Source organism: Rhinolophus sinicus, chromosome 4, assembly GCF_057876585.1.
Source record: "Rhinolophus sinicus isolate RSI-liver-muscle chromosome 4, RSI-T2T, whole genome shotgun sequence".
In the NCBI taxonomy this organism is placed as follows: Eukaryota; Metazoa; Chordata; class Mammalia; order Chiroptera; family Rhinolophidae; genus Rhinolophus; species Rhinolophus sinicus.
In genome coordinates this window covers 107,820,475-107,836,276 of record NC_142504.1, presented here as the reverse complement: position 1 = coordinate 107,836,276, position 15,802 = coordinate 107,820,475, and the positions used below count along the sequence as shown (strand labels likewise).

The following is a 15,802-nucleotide window of genomic DNA, read 5'->3' as shown; positions in this document are numbered from 1 at the left end:
GTTAGCATGAGTTTGGAAATGTTTCAATGTTTTGTTTGATTTTCAGAAACCAAGTCATCTCCTGACATGTAGCTTTGTGGCTATTGGTGTTTTAATAGCGTTTTTCCTGCTGATTCAAGGCAGTCCCTGGACTTACTACGTGTATTGTTTGTTGCCAGTGCCAATATGGTATGCGGTTCTAAGAGAGTAAGTAACACATCTTGCTGTCTTGGTTTTCACTTCACTGACAGGTAAATCTGGATTTCAAACGCATTAGGTTTCTGTAGCATAAGTTATCAAGATATTTATAATACCCTCAAATCTCCAAGCCCTCTTACTTCATTTGTAACAGCATCAGTGTTGCATATAAATAGCCTTTTTGTTTTATCTTTCTTTTTAAACTTCATCTTTATTGCCTTAGGAAAACAATGACCTTGTTTCCTTCTTTGTGTATCTTTTATAAGAAAAATCTGGAGTCAAAATAATTAATATTGATTGAACTATGCCATGAGTAATTCACGTTTTGAACCTGTCTCATCATCTCAGTTTGCAATGTCTCCTCCTGTTTCACAAAGAAATGTGCATGTTTTTTCCATACATTTCCCCCCCCCTCCTTTCCTAGGTATCATGTAAGCCTAGGTGTCATGTATAAATGAAACTTTGTAATTTAATCAAATCGCATAATATGTACATGCAAGTTTAGTAGATATTACTCACATGTGCTGTGGTTCTAGCTTTAAGTGCCTCCTCATAAGTTGGACTTAAATGGATTCTTACCGTTGTAGAAAGATCAGAGGTAGAGCTCTCAGGTGAATTTCAAGTACTTTAAAACCGCTGATACGTTGGGCTGGGTCACATTCACAGGCAAGGGTCATGTTGCAGATCTTGTTGCTTTCTATGTTTGTACAGCAATCTAGAATCGAAACTTTGTCTTGGGCATCCAAGCACCCTCTGACCAAACCAGACCCCAAAAGCTATCCAGGGACTGAGAGCCCAGAATAAAGATAATGTTAGGGTTGGCCAACATGTTTGTCATGGCACAATGTGTATTTTTATTCTAATTTTTGTTAACTCCAGCTCTGATCACCTTTTCTATCCTTTAAAAACATTAAGTATTAAAAATATTAAAATGTTAAAAATATCAAAAATAAAAATTAAGAGGTTTAAAATATCAACCTTTTAAAATATAAGCCAAAATGACACTGACAAAAGAACATACTATTATTTCCCCATTTGAAAGGAATGGGGATACTGAATTTGCATATTTAAATCAGATTTCTTTTCCTCCAATGTTATTTGCTCTGGTTTTAAAACTTTTAGAATGAAAGGTTTTATCCATGCAGAAAATTATATGCTACCACAGAATGATTAAATGTCCTAATGAAGATGACATATGTATTTAAATTTTAAGGGAAAATGTGATTTTGAAAGTATGTTGTGTTCTATATCTTTTTGATAAATTATGTAGAAAATAAACAAAAATACACTCTTCTAGAAAAAAATCTTCTAAATGATTTTATAAAATTGTCACTTGTTTTTCTGTGCTTATTCATTGTTGTGAACAAAAGAAATGTTCTCCTTTTGGCTAATGTTAGCTTTTCTTTCCTACTTGGCACCATAATAATTTTGATAACATTATATAGACATTGATTTCAATCAGAAGAAGGTCATGAATCAAATGATACTGACCTTTTATAATTACGTACTTAATAATGCACTACAAATGCTAAAAATTTTTCCAGTAATGAAATATAAAAAAGTACCAAAGTACATAATACATTTTTAATGGTTATGAATTTGCATTTAATTATAATTAGTATATAATTAGTGACAACTTAAATTAGGTTTGGAAAAGGTTATTTAGCTCAGTAAAAAAGTGCAATTAAGATTTTCTCTACTTAAATAAGGAAAACCTATCTTTATTTCATTAAGACAGTTAAGATTCCAATATAAGATTAACCTTGGTGAATTAAAAATTGTTTTTCAGTTTTTATTCATTTGGGTTCACTGTATTTTATTTCTGATATTGTATCTGTAATTATATAAACATGGGTATGTATGTTGAAACTAAGATCAGACAAGACTCATGTGTTAGTCATTAGTGTTTATAAAAAAAAAGCAAATTTTTGTGATCATTATCAAATTAATTAAGAAATTGTGTGTTTTTGTAATATACTTTTAGGTTTCAAAAAAAAGATTTAGGTAAGTAAAGCCATTGAAACAAATCTGTTAGATAGTCTCTTAGTTTTTAAATAATGTGTGAATTGAAAATTCCCTGATTTATAGCTTCACCCAAAGTTTTTATTTTGCACCATATATGGCCTAATTTTTAACTCAATAAAGAATATAAATAATCTTTTTATAAATAATCTTGTTAAACAGATATCAAGTTTTTCAAGACCTTGTCACATCACTGTTGACCTTGCCTCTGAGTCATTTTGTTGGATACCTGTTAGTCTGTACTCTGGGAATTGAAGTATTAGTAAGTAATTTACCACATTACAGCATTTTCATATCGCTTTCATATATGTAACTCCTTTTACATGTCACTTTTTATGTCTTCCCTCGAATGCGTTACTAGGTTCTCAGTTTTTTCTACCGCTATATGCTTACTGCTGGACTTATTGTATTTGCTGGTTGGCCATTTATCACTCAGCTGTGGACACGAGCAAAGGTATAAGTACTCATTTTGACATTGGACGGATTAGTAGCTACTTTGTTTTCATGTGTGTTTAACTCAGGGAACTGTTCATTTTTAAGGAAAAGGGTAGAATGTGTCCTTTATACATAGAGTCTGGTCTTTTTGACAGGAGGACTGAGGCTGCCTTTCAGGTTTCGCTGATGCACACAGACTCTCCCATCAAAACGAACTGGTCATGTGGGGATTAAAATAGTCTAGAAGCTTGGCTGATCTATCCTCCTCCGAAGCACTTCCTAGGCTCCTTTAGCCTCCGATACCTACGTGACGCAGCCGCTGAGGAGCTGCCCAGAGCAGTGCAGTGGCGTGGAGGCCATGCTCAGCTCAGGTCGCAGGGGTCACCTCTGCCCTGGCCCTGAGCCACCTCAGGTTTTTCTGGAGCAGTATATATTCATGGTATATTATTTTAAAATATAATTACTCCTGATTTCCTTCCTTTAGCTAGATAGGGAATGACAGTGTGCTTCTACAAAAAATACGTACATGTTTCCATTTTGATACTTTTTGATGGAGGTGGTAGGAAGATAGAAATACCTTCTTTCTGCCCTAGAGGAACTTATAAAATTCCCCACTGGGATTATTGATAATTTTTGTCTTAATCGAATTACAAAAGTACTTTTACTAATTTCCCTACTGGGCTATTATTTGATCATGATTACAGGCCAGCTTGCTTACAGATGTAATCGATATATGGTATAACGTAAATTGAATGAAGCCCTTGCTTTGAAATATCAGATGTAGGTTTAAATCCTGGTTGTCTCATTTACTAATCGTAGGCCTGGAACTACTTATAGTTTAGTATCTCTGAGCTCAGTTTCCGTACCTGAAATGTTGTGGATAGTATAACCTACCTCTCAGGTTATTGTGAGGTTCAAATGAGATAATACTCAGATTATACCTAATATCGTACCTTCTATATAACTCGTCTTTCACGAACAGTAACTATATTACTTTTTTATTTTTTTTATTAGTTTCAAGTCTATTACTTTTTAAAACAGATATAAGACTTCATATTTTCCTTTTTGATTTACAGCCACACAGACTGTGACACACTGAAGACAGTTTTCTGACCATATTTGTCTAAAGATAACTTTTTTTTTTTTTTTTTTAGAGTATCTCACTGAGTTGGATTTTCTTCTGTCTGCTCCTGGCAGTGTTCCCTCTGATGCCTGTTGTAGGACGAAAGCCAGATATCTTTCTAGTGTATGAACAATATTTTAACTTATTTGCTTTTCAATACCGTTGTCTTTCCCAATCAACACTAGGAACTATGAACTTAATCTTGATCATCAGTGTAAAATAAAAAACAACAACCTGGGAATTAAAATATTAATATCAAACCATTAGTCACAATTTTGTCCCAGGCTCTGAGAGGCATTAACGCTCCCAGGAGTTGCTTCTGGGCCTTCAGAAAAATGAAATTGTGCCAAGCAGTGATAACTTAAAATACCTCCTCCACCCCACCCCCCAAAAAAGTGCAGACACTTCTGTATCTTTTGTATACTGATGAATCAGTAAAAGTTCTGTTGCCAAAACAGGTCTAAAAGCCATTGATGTAACAACCTCTGTCTTTGCCTCGGAGCATGTCCGCACTTTTAAGTCTAAGAAAAATGAAATTCTCTCCTATCCTAATCTGAATGTGAAGATCTCCATGGGAGGCAACCTGTATACCTTGACAACTTTCCCATGTTTAATCACTTTTAACTGTTAGAAAATTCTCTACACCTTACCTGAATTCTCCATGCTGTTGTCATATTTGTTTCTTCTCAATACATCTCAAAAAAAATCTGTAAAATAATTGGTTACCTTTGCTTTTAACTTTAGTCTCAAATTATTCTCAAGCAGTCACCTGGCTGTGTGTGTGTTTGTGCATGTGCTTGGCAAGCTAAATGATCATTATTTCCTTTAACACTTCCTCTTATTTTCTGATTATGTAATCATCTTTGTTACTTTCATTTGAACTCTGTACAAGCAATATTTTTGTTGCATTTTAACCTAATCTTTAAGAGATTAGGGTTTATTTTTTTAATTGAAGGAAGATTAACAAATCTTTTTGAAATACGTATTAATTTTAAAGTATGTGTTATTTACAAATTAACACATTTTATCTAATTTCTGTGAGAATATCAATATGGAATAGATCTGAAATTATTCTAGGAAGTCAGTTTATTAGCAGAGCCCAAAATAATTGTATTGAGTCTATATTATGTAAGCCATATTTTATCATTAGAGTTACTCAGTAAAAACATTTTGCAGCTGTTGTAAACTATAAATAGTATATGAGAAGATGAATTCAAATGTTTTCATTTATTTCTTGATTCTTGTTGCTCTGTGAGCTCTCCTATTGTTTCCAGAAATCCCCTTTCACTCCTTTCATTGGTCTCTGCCTATATGTCCTGCTCAAGCAGTAATGACATAGGTGAGCAGGATGTATCATATGCTAAAAGGAAAAGAAATTGTATAAATGGTCTCCATAGAAATTTGCCACTTTTTATGTGTATATTCTAGTAAAGGTGAATTCAGGTAGTTAAAACAGGAGAACTCTAATTTGTTAAAGATTATGTTGTTTCCCTCCATACTTAAATTCCTCAGCAATTTAGTTTGTGTTGGTTGCCTAGTAGCTATATTTACAAATTCTTTATTTGACTCCTGGTTCATGGAGAAATTTCTACTCTCCATTTGATTTCTCACATCAACTCCCTTCTTTAGAAAATTACAAAGATAGACATGTGAAACGTTTAAGGATAAAATTAAAGAAAAAAGCAAAAATGTATATAACATAGCTGTACTATCCCTGTTACTCCAGTTCTCTAAAGTAAAAACATTTGCCAATGAATTAAAATGTCAAATTATTTTTTTTAAATAACGGAAAGGAGAAGCAAAAGCAAACAAAGAATCTTGATCATACAGAACTGTTTTTCCTACATTTTAATGGTTATCCATGCTGAATGTATTGTTACTATGTTTTCCCTTATGATTCTCAGAGAGTATTTAGAAGAGTCAAAACAAAAACAAACAAGCATTTTCCTGGGAATTCATGCATCGCATTCTCCTGAGCCCAGCCTTGTGCTCATTCTTACTTCTTTTAAACCAACTCCTTTTCTCTTAGTGCTATTATATTGCTAGGTTCCAGATTCTGTTCTCAACATAATTTGTTGTCCTATGTTACTTAGAGTTTTGGGAGGTGCGAAGTAGGGCTCAATATTAGTGTACCAGTTCCTTAATATCAGTTTCCTTAGACTTCAGGAACCATACCTGGTGTTCTTGAAAAAATATAATGTGTTTCATGACTGTACAAATCCCTCACCTGCATGCTACCTTTTTGACCGCTGTCCTACCCTTCCGTTAGCCAGGAACAGCTGCAGAAGGCAAGAAGGTCAATGACAGACAAGAGCAGTTTGTCCTGCTAGGAATACTGTGAATTATAACTGTCTGAGTACATGCTCGTAGTCAGAGAATGTATTTTTTTTTATACCAATGAGATGTTTATTTAGCTACCTTTTATTTTTTCTGTAAATTTGTCTAAGTCAGGTTAAGAATTATGGTGCTTGGTATGCATAAAGGTTTTAAAAATCAAATTATAGAAATGAGGTAAAGATACTTAGAAAGTGTAAGAAGTTATCCACCCCTCCAGTAAAAATACTAAGATGTTTATTCCTGTTACACCTATGTTTCATTTTGCTACTTCATCTTGATTAAACCAAATGACTGACAGATTCTACATTAGAGTAAAATGTCTAATATTTTCATATGCTATATATTTAGTAACTATCTTAAGAAAATTTGAAATTGTGTTTTTAAACAGAATGGGTGCAGGCCTGATGGTTCTTCTGCTGTCACTGTTTGTTGTAACATCTCTTATAAAAAGAAAAGATGGTTTTGTAAATGGAGAGCTATTGTTACATCTACTACAGGTCAGTTGTAGATTTTCAACCCTGTGTTATACTAATGATATACCAAAATGTGTCTGTGGTTGTATTTAATTATATTGTTCTTAAGATACCATCATGTTTAGGTTATTCAGTACCGACTGGGTTAGAAGAGAGTTTTCTGTTTAAGATATTACATACATGAAAATACATTCTCTAAAAGGTAGGAATAGCAAAAAGGTTGACAGGAGGCCGCCCAAAGATGCCCAGAGAGCTGAGCTTAAGGAGGCAGAAGCAGCATCTGTACTGACCTGAAAGTTGAGCTGAATCTCCTCTAGGCTGAGATTCTGTGTTGTCCTCATTGGGGCCAGGAAAAGAATGAGCTTCTGTGAAGTGCAGGCAGCCTCTGAGTATGTTTCTATGAAGAATAGCCAGTTTAAGGCTTCAGACGACGTCCTAGGAGACGATAAACTTCACCTTGAAGGCTTCACTTGGAAGCCTTTGGTGTAGTGAAAAGAATTGTAAACTTGACGTTTCAACATTGAGTCAATTCCCGGTTATGCTGCATACTAGATGTGTGATTTCCAGTAATAGAACTTTAGTCTGTTTTTAATCTGTAAAGTGGAAATACTATCTATTAATAATACTGTTGTGAGGATTAGGGATTATATAATGCCATATTCTGTAAAATGATAGGTTTTTTGTACATAATAGTGCAAACCACATTTTTTTATTTTAAACAAAACAATAAAAAGCTACATCTAGAATACTGACCAAAAAAGCTTATATGGGTCTTCTCCAAATATTTACTCAGAACAAAGCTGAGATAATAGAAAGTATTTCCACGAACACTCTGAAATACCATATGCAACATTTAAAAGATATCATTCTTGGAAAACAACAGAGAACATATAAAAAGAGAAGAAATATTTAGTCAACGATCCTATCAAACCATTGGAATGTGTCTTGCATTTTAAATGGAACACTGACTGGCTTTACACAAAAGCCCTTTGACAGAATTCACCTGTAAAATGAGTACTTTGACAGAAGTGAACATTTCTGAATCTCACTCTATAGGAGCAAAAGATATCACTAAAATTCTTATGGACTTTATAAGAAATACCCCTAAGTAAAAGGTAAAACTGTTATAAAATTCGTTTTTACATTAACTTTATTAATTTGCATTAATTCCTGTACTGTGTACCATATTTTTCATGGATTCAAGATACGTATCTTTTCACATTTTAACATATCTGAAATGAAAATATGTCTTACAATTTAAAGAATCCTAGGATTCTGCCATAGGTTTACTGACAGCATTTTTTCCTTCTTAATTCACTAAAAATATGAGAATAAGTTAAATCTATTTGTAGGATTTGGTGATGAGCTTTCTAATCTGATCTCTAAGAGAGTTTACTTTCTTCACAGACTAGCTTAGCTCATTCCTGAAAATGGCAGTTAATCCAGTTAATCCACTAGTTCAGGGGTTAGCAAACATTTTTCTAAGAGCCAGATTGTAAATATTTTAGGCTGTTTTAGGGCCATACAGAGTCTGCTGTAAATTTTCAGCTCAGCATTGTAGTGCAAAGGGAGCTATAGACAACACGTAAATGAATAGGAGTGACTGTGATCCAATAAAACAGTATTACCGAAAACAGGCTACCAGCTGTAGTTACCAACTTCACACTAGTTTATACATATTCCCTGAAGACTTTGTACTCCTTGTAGCCCCAGTGCCAAGTAAATACTCAGGTGCACATATGTGTTGAATGAATAAATGGATGTGACTATGAGCAAAGGCCAGAGGTAGAAGGCACTAAACCATATACACTAAACTGTATACATTTCACCCTCTGCATTTCCATGATTTAAGAAAACTTCAAGGTCAATAACGAAGATGTCTAGGTAGAAGCAGTGTGATGATGTATGCCAAAACTACTCCTGAAAAGTCTAAAAGGCCTCATGTCATGCATGTAAAAGGATGACCTTTGCTTAATGTAAGAGTTCTAACTATTAACCTTAGTCTCAAGAAGGGGAGCTGGTGCAATTTCAAAGCTTTTTCACCACATTCCTGTTGTTCAAGCACTGTTTGAAGTATTCTTTCTGATATATAAATGAGTCTCTCACCTCCTTCTCTTTTATTTCTGTGTTTTGTATTTCAGATGCTGAGCATAGTACTTTCCATGTGTGTTGTGTACAGCACCCATAATAGTCTACTCAGGAAACAAGGCCTGCCTCTGATCAATCAGATTGTTAGCTGGATCATATTAGGTAAGAGGTCAAACCAAAGGAGGTAACTTTACGTCAAGTCATACCTTACAGTCATCTATTTACATCTGTATCAGTGTTACTGAAAGACAGTTGTGCTGCAGGAAAATAATAACCAGCAATTATTTCTTTCTCTTGCTGGCGTTTGACAAAGAAAATTAGAACTTTTATGAGCATTCATGTGTTAATGAGAATTCCCTGATGGAATATTTTTGACCTGGTAAAAGGCTATATATTTATTCATATCCGATAAAAATTCAAGTGATTCCAGAAGAGAAAACCGTATGTCTTCTGCTTTCCCCCTTCCTTGCAATTAATAAGCCATCTATGGGGAGACATTCTAAGACCATCAAATATCCTTCTTATCAAAATTTCTAGATTTGGCATCCATTCATAAGTCTTTCCTGATTCAGTCTTAGCCATGGTGGCTACAAAATGATTTTCTAACTCCAACACTCCCACTGCATTTACCAGAAGGCTCTCAGCATTCTACTGTAAGAACCTTCCCTTCTTTCCAATAGGGAGGATTCATTCATTAATCCATTCATTCATTCACTTATCTACTTATTATTATTATAGACTCATGAGCTCCTGGTTTTTTTCAGAGGTTTATAACTTGTTACTGTTGATATTTCAGGGCTCAAATTGTCCCAGACTTGGCCAGAGAGAGCCCCTTCAAATTAGCTTGTAAATACTTCCCATATTTTTTTTTTATCACTTTTTTATTTTCTGACATTGAGACGGTGTTTACCTAGTAAGGCTTACCTTATATTCACCCTGCCATGGTATGTAATCCTTGTAATGTGTTATTGAATATGGTTTGCTAATATTTTATTGAGAATTTTTATATCCATATTCATCAGGGATATTGTTCTACAGTTTCTTATATTGTCCTCTTTCTTTGGTATCAGGGTAACGCTGAGCTAGTAAAATGATTTTGGAATTGTTCCCTATTCTTCAGTTTTTTGAAAGAGTTTGAGAAGGGTTGGCATTAATTATTCCTTAAATGTATGATAAAATTCACCAGTGAAGCCATCTGGTCCTGGGCTATTCTGTGTTGAGAGGTTTTTGATTACTGATTCAATGTCTTTATTTGTTATTGGTCTGTTCAGATTTTTTTTATTTCTTTCTGATTCAATCTTGGTAGGTTGTATGTTTCTAGGAATGTATCCATTTATTTTAGTTATCCAATTAGTTGGCATATAATTGTTCATAGTAGTCTCTTGTGATCCTTTGTATCTCTGTATAACAGTTGTTAATGTCACCTCTTTCATTTCTGATTTTATTTATTTGTCTTCTCTCTTTTATCTTAGTCTAGCTAAAGGTTGGTTAATTTTTTGAAACCAATCCTTCGTTTTGTTGATCTTCCCTATTGTTTTTTTTGGTCTCTAGTTCCTTTATTCCTGTTCTGATCTGTGTATTTCCTTCCTTCTGCTAAGTTTAGACTTAGAGTGTTCTTTTTTCATTTCCTTGAGGTGTAAAGTTGGGTTGCTTATTTGAGATCTTTTTATTTTATTAACATACACATTTATCACTATGAACTTCCTCTCTGAACTGCTTTTGCAGCATCCCATAGATTTTCATATATTGTGTTTCCACTTTCATTTGTTTTGAGATTCTTTTATTTCTCTTGATTTCTTCTTTGACCCATGGGTTGTTCAGGAGTGTGTTGTTTAATTTCTCATATTTGTAGATTTTCCAGCTTTCCTCTTGTTGTGATTTCTAGTTTTATACCATTGTGATTAGTAAAGATTCTTGGTATGATTTCAGCCTTCTTAAATTTGCTAAGACTTGCTTTGTGGCCTATCATGTGATCTATCCTGAAGAATGTTCCATGTGCATGTGAGAAGAATGTGTATTCTGCTGATGTTGGGTAGAATGTTCTGTAAATTTCTGTTAGGTCCGTTTGGTGTAATGTATGGTTCAAGTCTAATGTTTCCTTGTTGATTCCTCTCTGGATGACCTATCCACTGCTTAAGGTGGGGGTATTGAAGTCTTCTACTATTATTGTATTGTTGTCTGTTTCTCCCTTCACATCTGTTAGTATTTGCTTAATATATTTAGGTACTTCAGTATTGGGTACATGTATATTTATGATTGTTATATCTTATTGATTCACCCCTTTATCATTATATAATGACCTTCTTTGTGTATTGTTACCATTTTTGGTGTAAAGTCTATTTTATCTAATATAACTATTGGTACCCTTACCTTTTTTTATGGTTTCCACTTGCATGGCATATCTTTTTCCATCCCTTCAACTTTGAGCCTCTGTGTGTGTGTCCTTAAATCTGAAGTGAGTTTCTTATAGGATGGGCATTTATTTTTAAACAAGATATTTCCTCCCAGGGATTAGTAGAGGATGCCTACCAAATGGTGCAAGGCATGAAATAGTTGACTCAAAGGCAGGTCAGCGGACGTCTCTTCCAGACACTAATTTACCATAGTCTAGCTCCAATGAGCATTTTTACTAGCATACTATGATGCACAAATGATATGTTATGCTGGTTCTAACTTATGTCATTCAGAACGGGGACTCTTATTTCCCCTTTAGCACCTCATCAGTCCTTTAGACAAGCATAAAACGAGGATATAAAATATTTTTCCAGAAAAAGTCTCATTTGAACTGGCTTTTTAAATAGGAATATGGTTTTTTAAATATTGTTTCTTTGTGTTAAAATATATATCAGGTGATGATAACATTATCAGAACCACACATCTGAAAAAAATTAGAAGCTGTTTGTCCAAGGGTACTAGAAATATAACTTGCAGTCTACTTAGATGGGTTAACAAACTTGCCCTATGGTTAAATAGTTAATAAGTGATTCAGCCAGGATTCCATCCCGGGTCATCTGTCGCCATACTCTGGAGTGTTTAGCTCCAGGCATATTGCCATCTTACTAGGGCAACTAGGAAGTTATGTGCGTTTCCATTCCAAAGTAGAGATAGGGGAGTTTATGTTTTGCTGCCACCTCTTCCTTCATCTGCCCTTCCCCCACTGAAATAGTTGCTTTTTTATCTTGTGGGGAAAGATTACTTTATTTGTTAAGATTACACTACAACTCTCAATGAATATTTTGCAGTGGGAAAACTTGGAGGAGGAGGGTTTGGGAAAAATCAATTTCTGGGGAGTAAGAGGTCTTTGAACTAAACGCCTAATTAAGAGAAGAGTTACTAAATCTTAAATAATATTTTTCATTACATTTTTTATTATCTACATTAGAAAACAAGTTATTCCTATAGGAGTTAATAGCACAGTGAGCGAGGCTAAATAAATATAAATTGAGGAAATCTGAGCCCAAATTTGGTTAAAACAATGAAATGAAATTTTAATTAAAAACAGGGAGTTTCGAATTTCTTACAAAAATGATTACGGTAAAGATAGCCTCATTTTAGAGGTCACACAAACAGTAAGGGTCGTATATAAATACAGATTATTGAGCTCCTGAACTCACATATGCTGGTGCCTCCTACTGACACTGCCCCGCTTTGTTTTCCTGCAGCCTCGTCCTTCGTCCTGCCACTGCTGAGTCCCACGGTTCTTCCCCAGCGACTGGTTAGCATACTTCTGTCCTCAATGTCATCGTACCTCCTTCTCAGCACAGGGTATCGACCACTCTTAAAATTTCATTTTCAGTAGCAAGTTTTAAATGACTCATTAACATTTCTCCTCTATGAGTATTGAACCTCTGGAAGTGAAAAATATTGTGTGAATCTTAAGGAATAAATTACGAATATTTTCTACTCTGTAAGAACTGTATGTAACTTGAACCACAATCCGCGGTTTTCTTTTTCTCATTATTTTCACAGTATTATCTGTTGTCTTTCTGGTTGTTTCCTTAGGTTGCTAAAATGTCATATTAGTTCAGTACTAGCAAATTCTGGTTGATTGTAGAGGAATTTTAAGTCTCAAACAATGACTTAGATGAATTTTAGTTTTTGTAGCCTTCCTTTCATTCACTTTAAATTATGCTTTGATTTCTTCATTCTTCTCTGAATACAGAGTTTTCTTTTTATTGTTACTCTTACATATAGTCCAAGTACTCCTTTTGAGTCACAAGACTTTTAGAATATTTTCCCAAAAGTTAAAGCATCCATTTTTTATATAAGATTGAAATTTCCTTTCAAAACAAAAACAGAAACTAGCAGCTTGATTTGGGATGGATCCTGAAGCATTCTCTGGACCTCAGTGATGTATGTTCTTCCCATGTACTTAGATGAAAAATATTCTTCACTTGCTTTTGAATTTTATTTCATCATTACTTAAATTTTTATGAGAGTGAGAAATGTGCACATTATAACAAACACCGAGTAGAACAGACAAATCAAATAACCACCACTCATAGTCTGAAATTTGGCCCAAATATAGGATCTTGATTTCAATTAGACCAAACCCAGGGATTCACCATTGTGCTTTCAATGGATTATTTCCACATTAGATGATTTTGTAAAGCCACTTGGGGTCCAAGACTTTGGTTCATTTTCTGGGAAACTTAGTTGTCCTCACTCAGAATTAAAGGGATGTTCTCAGAATCTTCACAGTGGACCCGACATCCTGAGTGACCTAGACCCCAGGATTCCTTGTAGGCTCCAGGTAGGCCACGGTCCAGTGGGGCGCCAAACCTCCTTCTCTTACCAAAGCTCCCCCCACCGCCTGTCTTTTCATTTCTCTCTGCGTCACCAGATCTGGGGTACAACTATGACGATGTCATATAAGCAACATGAACATTTTCACAGTTACCTAATAAGATGTTAAGATGGGCTTGCTTTCAGACTTAGAACTTTGAACTTGCAAATAGAACTTGAAGTCTATCAGCATATTCTTACTTGAGAGTGATAAACATAATGAGACCTTAAAACGTTTCACTCTTTTTCCCTTTATTGTTGAGATTATAGAATAAATAATTTAGTTATAATCAGGATCCATCAATGTATAAATGTATATATGCACAAATTTTTAGTCTAGCTAAGAAAGCAGAAGGTAAATCATTTTTATTCTAACACACCATTTGGGGGTGTCACATGAGTTTCATTAAGAGGTCACACCCAGAGGTTGCCCAAAGGAAGTAAATGTTTAAGAGGGTCTAGCAATATGCTAACTAATACACCATCACTTAATAATTAATAAGCCCTTCTTTTTGAATCTTCAAGTTCTAAAGCAATAAACGGATTTAATGGAAAAGTGTGGTAGATTAAAAAAATACAAATAAACCTAAAAGAATATCTGGTTTGCTGGATTACAAATTAAGAAAGGAAGGAAGAAAGGATAATTAAAGTTGGATTTGGAGTGAAAAAATATTTCATAACATAGAGTGAATCATGTAACTAACATTAAGGATAAGTATTATAGTGTTTTAAACCATCAATTTAATAGCCATTAAAGGTACCAAAACAGATTATCACAAGTACATTCAATTTAAGAAAAATCTAAAAGGTGAAAATTAACACCTAAGATCAGAATATTGAGTATGACCTTCTTAATAAATGTATTAAGAAATACATTTTGCAATATCAGACAGTATGTTGACCTTTACAAAAAAATTCAGTGGGGTAGCCTGAACAACACGGTCTAATATAATTTCAATTAGTACATTTTTCAGTGTCAAATCAGTTTTGCAAAACATCGTCCACCTATTATTGTTCCACATCTCTGTTTTGGATGACCTGGAGGGTCCTCTATGTAAATTAGTGAATAGTCAGAATTACAGGATATTTAAAAGAAATACAGTTTTATTACTTTACAGAAATATAGCAATCCTAAATTCTAACAATGCATCTTTGATTTAATGAGTAAAGAAGATTAATTTTTAATCAGCATTTATTTTTATGTAAATGGAAGCTATTGTAATACTTGAAAATAGTTCTCTTAAGTTGGTTAAACTTCCCTCTGAAATTTTGTTTATATTATCCCTTACTTAGCACACTGTAATACAAAGCTAAATACCTTTTCAGCCCTGTTCAGTTTGCACAGAGACCAAACTAGCAGAGCCTAGTTTATTAGGTTGGTTTTAGTAAGGTTTTATTATGTACACTGTGAGCCCATGATGACATTTTATTGGTATTTCAGTTTATTAATTCAGATATGCAAACTTTATACAAGATATTGATTGTCTACAAAAACAAAGTCCCATGGGAAGATTTCCTTTATCAGATTTATTCATCTACGTTTTACAAAAGAAAGTGACCATAGTGTATAGTTTTTGAAAGGAAATAAATCTGTGGCACTATTTGTAGAACTATAGAATTTATGTTTTTGTGTATTAGGAAAGAATAATTTCATATATAACTGCAAGTATGTAAAAACTCACCATCCTCTTTTGTTCAGAGTATACACCTTCTTAATTCAGTGAATCAACAATTGTTTTTTTCTTTCACATCGCAGTTGTCCTGAGCACGAGACAGACATACAGGCCGAACAATTACTGTACGCCACATGTATAATAGAGTTGTAAGCTGCTATAAAATCAGGACTTCATTTTATAGTGTTAGGCAATTACAAAATGCAACAATTAAGTTATTTTAAGTTAATTAATTGTGAATTGTATGATATAAAGAATGACTAAAGAAAGAGTTTGAGTAGGGGAGCTGAATTGGTGCCATCAAGGCCTCGGGGAAGATGAACTACCCTGTTTCCCCAAAAATAAGACCTAGCCAGACAATCCACTCTAATGCGTCTTTTGGAGCAAAAATAAATATAAAACCCGGTATTATATTATATTCTACCCGGTCTTACATTATATTATATAAGACCCGGTATTATATTATATTATATTATATTATATTAATTATATTATATTATATTATATTATATTATATTATATTAATTATATTATATTACATTATATTACATTATATTACATTATATTACATATAAGATCGCGTCTTATAGTAAAATAGGACCAGGTCTTATATTAACTTTTGCTCCAAAAGACATTACAGCGGATTGTCCGGCTGGGTCTTATTTTCGGGGAAACACGGTAAGTTTTAA

The 15,802-nt window shown here is 33.9% G+C and overlaps 1 protein-coding gene across 2 annotated transcripts in view; it reads left to right on the top strand.

Annotated features, from left to right (window-relative positions):
• The window catches only part of PIGN (phosphatidylinositol glycan anchor biosynthesis class N), a 90,269-nt gene that overhangs the window by 39,033 nt on the left and 35,434 nt on the right, over positions 1-15,802 (top strand). For both annotated transcript variants that reach the window (XM_074339876.2, XM_088798028.1), the window contains exons 16-22: positions 47-186; positions 2,362-2,461; positions 2,561-2,653; positions 3,789-3,880; positions 6,483-6,591; positions 8,709-8,817; positions 12,318-12,420. In XM_074339876.2, coding sequence (XP_074195977.2) covers positions 47-186; positions 2,362-2,461; positions 2,561-2,653; positions 3,789-3,880; positions 6,483-6,591; positions 8,709-8,817; positions 12,318-12,420 — 746 coding nt within the window. The remainder of the gene's footprint in view (positions 1-46; positions 187-2,361; positions 2,462-2,560; positions 2,654-3,788; positions 3,881-6,482; positions 6,592-8,708; positions 8,818-12,317; positions 12,421-15,802) is intronic.